Below are 6,844 nucleotides of genomic sequence, written 5' to 3' on the forward strand. Positions count from 1 at the left end.
TTCCACCAATACCAAGTAGAAGACTTTTTTTCTCCATATTTTTCCCAATTTTTTTTTAATGGGACTATGGGATTTTTTTTTCCTTCTTCATTTAAAAGAAGAGTTTAATTTTCTCATCTTCAACATTTTTTATACAAATGTAAACACGGCAAAATAATTGTTTTTTTCTTTTCATACCCATTTTTTAGTTGCCTTTTTTTCTTTGCCATTCTTATGGGATTTTGAACAAAACTTGCGGAAGCTTTTTAATTCGTCACACACGGAACGAATGCTCTGAATACCACTTGATCCGTTACAAAACTAAGAACTCAACGAATTTCGTAAGGATGTTGTTTTGGGTCGTATGTATAGAATGGAAAAGAATAGAACAAGGAAAATAGCTGACATGGGTAAAAAGGTTTTCTTTAATTTCTCTCTACGTATCACATGACAATGGAAATGTAATACGTAGGCATATTTCTTCTCTCTTTAATTGTTTACATGATTAATGAATAACAAGTAAAGAGGCATTTTCTATAATCTACTACCACATAAGAAAGTAAACTAGAGGTTATTTGTTTTGTTTTTATTCTCTCTTTTTACCATTTTATTGAGATGGTAAAAGTAGAGGCCTATTTCCCTTTTCTTTCATTTAGGTCTATTTATACATAAATGAGTAAATGAAGCTTGATTTCATGATCCCACTTTCTGCATGATCATGGCTTTATGGTGTTTAACCACTAGCCAACCACCCACGTTTTTTGTTGTTGAGAAATTCATTGTTGTCTAGATAACTTATCTCCCATGTTTTATCTCTCATCTTCTTTGCTTCACGGATCGGGTAACGGGTTAAGATCCTACCAGATCACATGGTGATAATTAGCCGTATACGAACCCTGTGATGGCCAACCAGTTTGAGATGGCGGCGGTGGTGGGATGTAAACCCAACCATACTGTCCGGTGGGTGGTTGGCGGCGGTCATTTCGACGATCCATACGGAGCCAGAAGGGCGGTTTTCGGTACCTGACGAAGCATGAAGAATGCTTAATTGGAGAAGATGAGTTAGAATTAGAAGAGCGGGTATCATCGAGCTTAGATTCTTCACTTAAGAGAATAGCCCGAGTTTGCACCCACGTCGGTTGTTTTTCACGAAGACGTATGGCCCGAGTTACACCATTCCATTTGCGTGGCAATCCTTGGAGTGTGTATGCAACAAGATGCTTATCCGAAACGGGTTCACCAATATTCTTTAAAAGATCAGCCATGGACTTTATTTTCGTGCAATAGTCCTTAATTGACATGTCACCGAGAGTGAAGTTTCGAAGATCATGTTCAAGTTGGAGTGCAGTTGAATCTTTGTTTGTGCGGAAGAGTGTTTCAAGGTTTAACCACGTGGCACGAGCAGTGGATTTCTTTTCGTGAATGTTTTCGAGAACATCAGGAGAAATAGTGCTATATATCCACATCCTTACGATGGAGTCAAGTTTAACCCATTCGGGATCGGTTGGAGGCGGGCGCTTGTCGTATGTGTTGTCGATATGGTCGATCACATCAAAACCTATACAATGAGTTTCGAAGAGATCCGTCCAAGCATCGTAGTTGAGATGATCAAGGGTTAAAATGAGCGGGATATGAGACTTAATATTAGTGATGCTATAGGCCTTGTGGAGTGGAGAAGATGATGGCAAAGTGGAGCTTCCTGTCCTGTCATTTTAAAGATGGGTTATAAAAATAGATTAGAAATTTTAGAGAGGTAGATAAACAAATAAAGAATAGATCACTGTGATATGGTGATAAGAAGAAGGTTGGTTATGGTGGTGGGACAGTTGTTGACGGAGAGAGATTTTTAGAAGGTGCTAGTAAACTCGGAAAGTCAATAAATAGATTTGGAAAGGTTTAATGAATACGTGTGAAATGGAGAGATTTTTGGAAGACAGAATAATAGAATAGAATATATTGATGAAACTTAGGAAGGAAGGGTCCAAGTAAAAACTCAATTTCCCTCTGATACCATGTTTGGTTTATATTTTTCCCATGAATATACATATGACATTATACATGTATGCTATAGGCCTTGTGGAGTGGAGAAGATGATGGCAAAGTGGAGCTTCCTGTCCTGTCATTTTAAAGATGGGTTATAAAAATAGATTAGAAATTTTAGAGAGGTAGATAAACAAATAAAGAATAGATCACTGTGATATGGTGATAAGAAGAAGGTTGGTTATGGTGGTGGAACAGTTGTTGACGGAGAGAGATTTTTAGAAGGTGCTAGTAAACTCGGAAAGTCAATAAATAGATTTGGAAAGGTTTAATGAATACGTGTGAAATGGAGAGATTTTTGGAAGACAGAATAATAGAATATATTGATGAAACTTAGGAAGGAAGGGTCCAAGGAAAAACTCAATTTCCCTCTGATAGCATGTTTGGTTTATATTTTTCCCATGAATATACATATGACATTATACATGTATATATAATTATATATTTTTTTCGAAAAGCAAAAATGAATTAACACAAGCCCGCTAAGGGGGGAAACCCATACAATCAAACGAGACCAACTCGAACAACGAAATACGAGGAAGTTGCAGAGAAAGCAACTACTAAACTATACATTACACAAGACACGACCATGGATTCGAGATCCAACCTAGCCAATCCAATCTATGATTCTTTAAGCGAGTAGAAATTCATTCGAATGATTTGAGTTGGATTTCCATCAAACCTGACGGACCACACCAAGACGAATTAGAGAACACCTTTTGATTTCGATTCTTCCATATCAAATAACCGCACGTCCACTCCAAAGCTTGCCAAATACTTGACCAAAGCGGGGATAGAGGGCGGTTGCAATTGCCTCTAAACAATTCATTAATACTCAAGTTTGAAACCACCCCTAAGCCCCACCATTTATAAACACGAACCCAAATATCCATCGCATAACGACAAAAAATTAGCGAGTGCTCAATAGATTCCACATTGTCATCACACAAAGGGCACCTTACGGAGTCCAAGTCAATACCTCTTTTATCAAGTTCGGTACGTACCGGGATCCGCCTTTTTAATGCTCTCCATATGAAGATCGCAACTTTAGAAGGGACCAAATTATTCTTCAAAAATTCTTCATTGTTTGCATGAGACCCGAAGTTGAGAATCTTTTCATCCAAAACAAAAGCTAGCTTCTTTGTAGAAAATAAGCCATTACCCGCTAGGTTCCATATCCACGAATCCTTGGCCTTATCCTGTTTTACATAATCGTTTAGTAGAGCCATAAGAGAGTCGAGTTCATTGATGGCCCGACCCGAAACATCTCTTTTCCACCGAAAGTTACAAACGAAACTATGATCCATCCAAGTAATCCGGTCTTGTACTCTTGCATTTGAATCTTCGTCCAAGTGAAATAACCGCGGGAACCTTTGTTTTAGTGGCGCGCCGCAAAGCCATGAGTCGTTCCAAAAATCGGTGTCCGCGACATCACCAATTATCTTTATGAAGGAAGAAGCAAAATTTGTGTCCAATTTCTCGATCATGATAACTGCACGAAAAATATTGGACCAAACACTACCACACCCTACCGGTCCGGAAAGACAAGTAGGAGGAAGTAGCCCGTTAGAACCATAAATACTCTTGATAATCGTAACCCAAAGTGCATTCGGCTCGGTTTTTGCCCGCCAAAACCACTTTCCCAAAAGAGCAAGATTTTTTCCCCGTAAAGACCCAATATTAAGACCACCAAAATCATAAGGAAGTAGACACTCATCCCATTTAACCCAAGAAAGTTTTGAGTTTTCGCCTGTCCCGCCCCAGAAAAAATTCCTTCTAATATACTCTAAAGATTTTAAAACACTCAAGGGAGCACGAAAAAGCGAGAAATAGTAAAGCGGTAAACTACTAAGAACCGACTTAATAAGCGTTAATCTTCCGCCATAGGAAATCGACCTTGCTTTCCAATTCGAGAGTTTCAAATAGAATTTCTCAATCACGGGTTTCCAACTTTGCTCCTTACTCATGTTTTTATCAACCGAGAGACCAAGATAAATAAACGGGAGATCACCTACCTTACAACCAACACGCGAAGCCAAACCTTCAATATCGATACTAGCAACACCTACCCCATACAACACACTTTTATGGAAGTTGATTTTAAGCCCCGATAGGTTCTTGTAGCATTTAAGGATCTTCATGAGATTGCAAAAATTTTGGCTTCTCCACTCACCAAAGAAAATCGTATCATCCGCAAATTGTAGATGAGATAGGCCTATCTTATCCATCCCCACTTCAACACCTTTAAAGAGGCCCTCACGACAAGCTCGTTTAAGAATGAGATTCAAACCCTCCGTCGCAATAAGAAAAAGGAAAGGAGATAACGGGTCTCCTTGTCGAACCCCTCTCTCAATAAAAAAACTCGTTGGTAGGTGACCCGTTAACAAGAATCGAAATAGAGGCCGATTTGAGGCAAGCATGAATCCACTTTCTCCATCTACATCCAAAACCCATTCTATTCATCATATCCAACAGGAAATCCTAACTCAAGCTATCAAAGGCTTTTTCAAAATCGACTTTGAAAATGAGACTTTTCTTCTTTTTTCGCTTTAGGTAATCGATGGTTTCATTCGCGATTAAGGAGCCATCAAGAATGAACCTACCTCGAAGGTAGGCGCTTTGCTCGTATCCAATAACCGAGGGCAAGACCTTTCTTATGCGTATAGAGAGGATTTTCGCTAGAATCTTGTAATAACAACCTATTAGGCTAATGGGTCGAAACTCATTAAGCCCTAATGGATCATTATTTTTCGGGACGAGTGTAATAAAGGAGGCGTTACACCCATTGGAGATATCACAATTAACCCAGAACCAATCAAGCGCCTTCATAAGATCCTCTTTAATTAACTCCCAATGAAGGTTAAAGAACTTGAATTTGAAGCCGTCGGGGCCAGGCGCTTTGGAACAATCACATTCTTTGATTGCATCTAAGACTTCCTTTTCTGTGAATTTCCCTTCAATTTCAGTGGCCTGAGCGACACTGATTTTTGTGACATCATCAGAGGCCTGGCCAGGAGGATTAGCATCGAGATTACTAGCAGCAGCCTGTATATCAGAACCATTTATCACGCCTGCAGAAGTAGCATTAGATACACTGGAACGAACATCCGAAAAGGCAGCCGAAGCCCTGGTATCTGTTGCAGTGGGGCAGGCCGAAACAATGACTAGAGCAGGAGGGTTAAGTGGGCCTGTGACATAAGCCATATCAACCCCGTGCTGAAAAAACGACCCGCCTACATATGTCTGATTCATGAAACGCATTTTGTTTATGTTTCTTCTCTCATAAAGTGTCTTGAAATAGTCGTGTGCAGCTTGTTTCACCTCAATCGGATCTTCGCACCAAACCCCATTTAAATTCAGGCCCCGAATGTTTCTCCTTGAGTTTCTTCTTTTGAAAAACGAATGGAAGTATTTGGTATTTTCATCCCCATCGTGAATCCATTTAACCCGTGATTTTTGCCTAACCATATTCGCCTTAATCCCATCTTTTTCCAACCATTGTTTTCTAATTTCTAACCAATTTCGCCTGTCCTCATCATTTAAAACACGATTCTCCGCATACGACTCCCATTCACAAGCTTTCGATTTGAGTTCTTCAATCTCACTATCAATTTGGCCGAAAATAGATCTGCTCCATTCTTTCAAGGCGTGCTTGACATTCTTTAACTTGTTGCGGAATACACAATTATACCGATTCCCATCAACATTAAGTTTCCAAGCTTCATCCACCACTTTTTGGATTCTTCACCGTCTAACCATTCATCAAATATTTTTGTTGGTTTCGGTCCGTAGTCAATTTCTCTATCTCTTAGAACAATGGGACAATGATCTGATAGCTTCCTTTCAAGGGCTAACGTTGAGATATTCCCCCACGTATTGTGAAAACTTTCGGAGACAAGGAATCTATCCAACTTGCTAAATTTCACCCTATTATCACATATTCTTGTGAATTTCTTGCCACCTAGCGGAACATCAATAAGGCGATTCTTATCTATAAATTCATTGAACCATTTAGCCCGTCGTTCTATAAAGTCACAATTTTTCCTTTCGCTTTGATCTCGAACCTCATTAAAATCTACACAAAGAACCCATTCCGCGTCATGTGTACCTAGAAAAGAGTCAAGACTCGACCACATAGACAACTTATTAGTATCGTCATGGGGGCCGTAGATATTTACAATGAAGGTGAGTTCATTGCGCCCTTTCTATCTACCCACAATCGCAACAAAAAAATCACCAAGAAAGGATTGTTCCATCACAAACTCATTCTTATCCCAAATAATTAAGAACCCTCCCGAGTTACCGATCTTTTCCTTTTGAATAAACTCAAAGTCTTGGGAACCCCAAACTAAACTAACCCAATTTTTATCAATATTGTTCAATCTAGTTTCTTGCAAAGCTACAATACTAGGGCTTTCACGAATCAAAAGTTTTCTACAATCACCTATCTTACTATGTTTACCCGACCCAAACCCCCGAATATTTAAACAGAGAATCTTCATTATAATAACTAGAGAAACGATAATGCAAAGCAATAGATGAGACTAGACCTGATGGTGGTCATCCCACACTAAGCTGATGCGATTGGCAAATTTGCCATGTTCCACACTTCTGTCCGTGCTTTGAGAATCGACCCCACAACCTTCCAAATTCGATGACCTTGATTGCTTTGATCTCGTGGTCTTAGCCTTTTTCCTAGCACTCCTATCTGTCTTGGAAGGTATGTGTGACTCGTTGATCTTCTTTTTCTTTTCATCCTTATGTTGGGAACGGGCCAAACACTTGGCTCTCATGATCATCGAAGAAGCGCGCCAATTTCCAATGA

General features: G+C 39.5%; 1 protein-coding gene across 1 annotated transcript; it reads right to left on the bottom strand.

Moving 5' to 3' along the window:
- Positions 1-836: 836 nt before the first annotated feature.
- Positions 837-6,521, bottom strand: LOC139843356 (uncharacterized). Its single transcript, XM_071833437.1, has 6 exons — positions 6,233-6,521; positions 5,701-6,127; positions 4,623-5,647; positions 2,702-4,474; positions 2,038-2,095; positions 837-1,683 (listed from the first exon to the last, which is right to left on the bottom strand). Exons 1-6 carry the CDS (start codon positions 6,519-6,521, stop codon positions 837-839), a joined length of 4,419 nt encoding a protein of 1,472 aa, XP_071689538.1.
- Between the last annotated feature and the right edge of the window lie 323 nt (positions 6,522-6,844).

Source organism: Rutidosis leptorrhynchoides, chromosome 1 (genome assembly GCF_046630445.1).
Source record: "Rutidosis leptorrhynchoides isolate AG116_Rl617_1_P2 chromosome 1, CSIRO_AGI_Rlap_v1, whole genome shotgun sequence".
NCBI classification, from domain to species: Eukaryota; Viridiplantae; Streptophyta; class Magnoliopsida; order Asterales; family Asteraceae; genus Rutidosis; species Rutidosis leptorrhynchoides.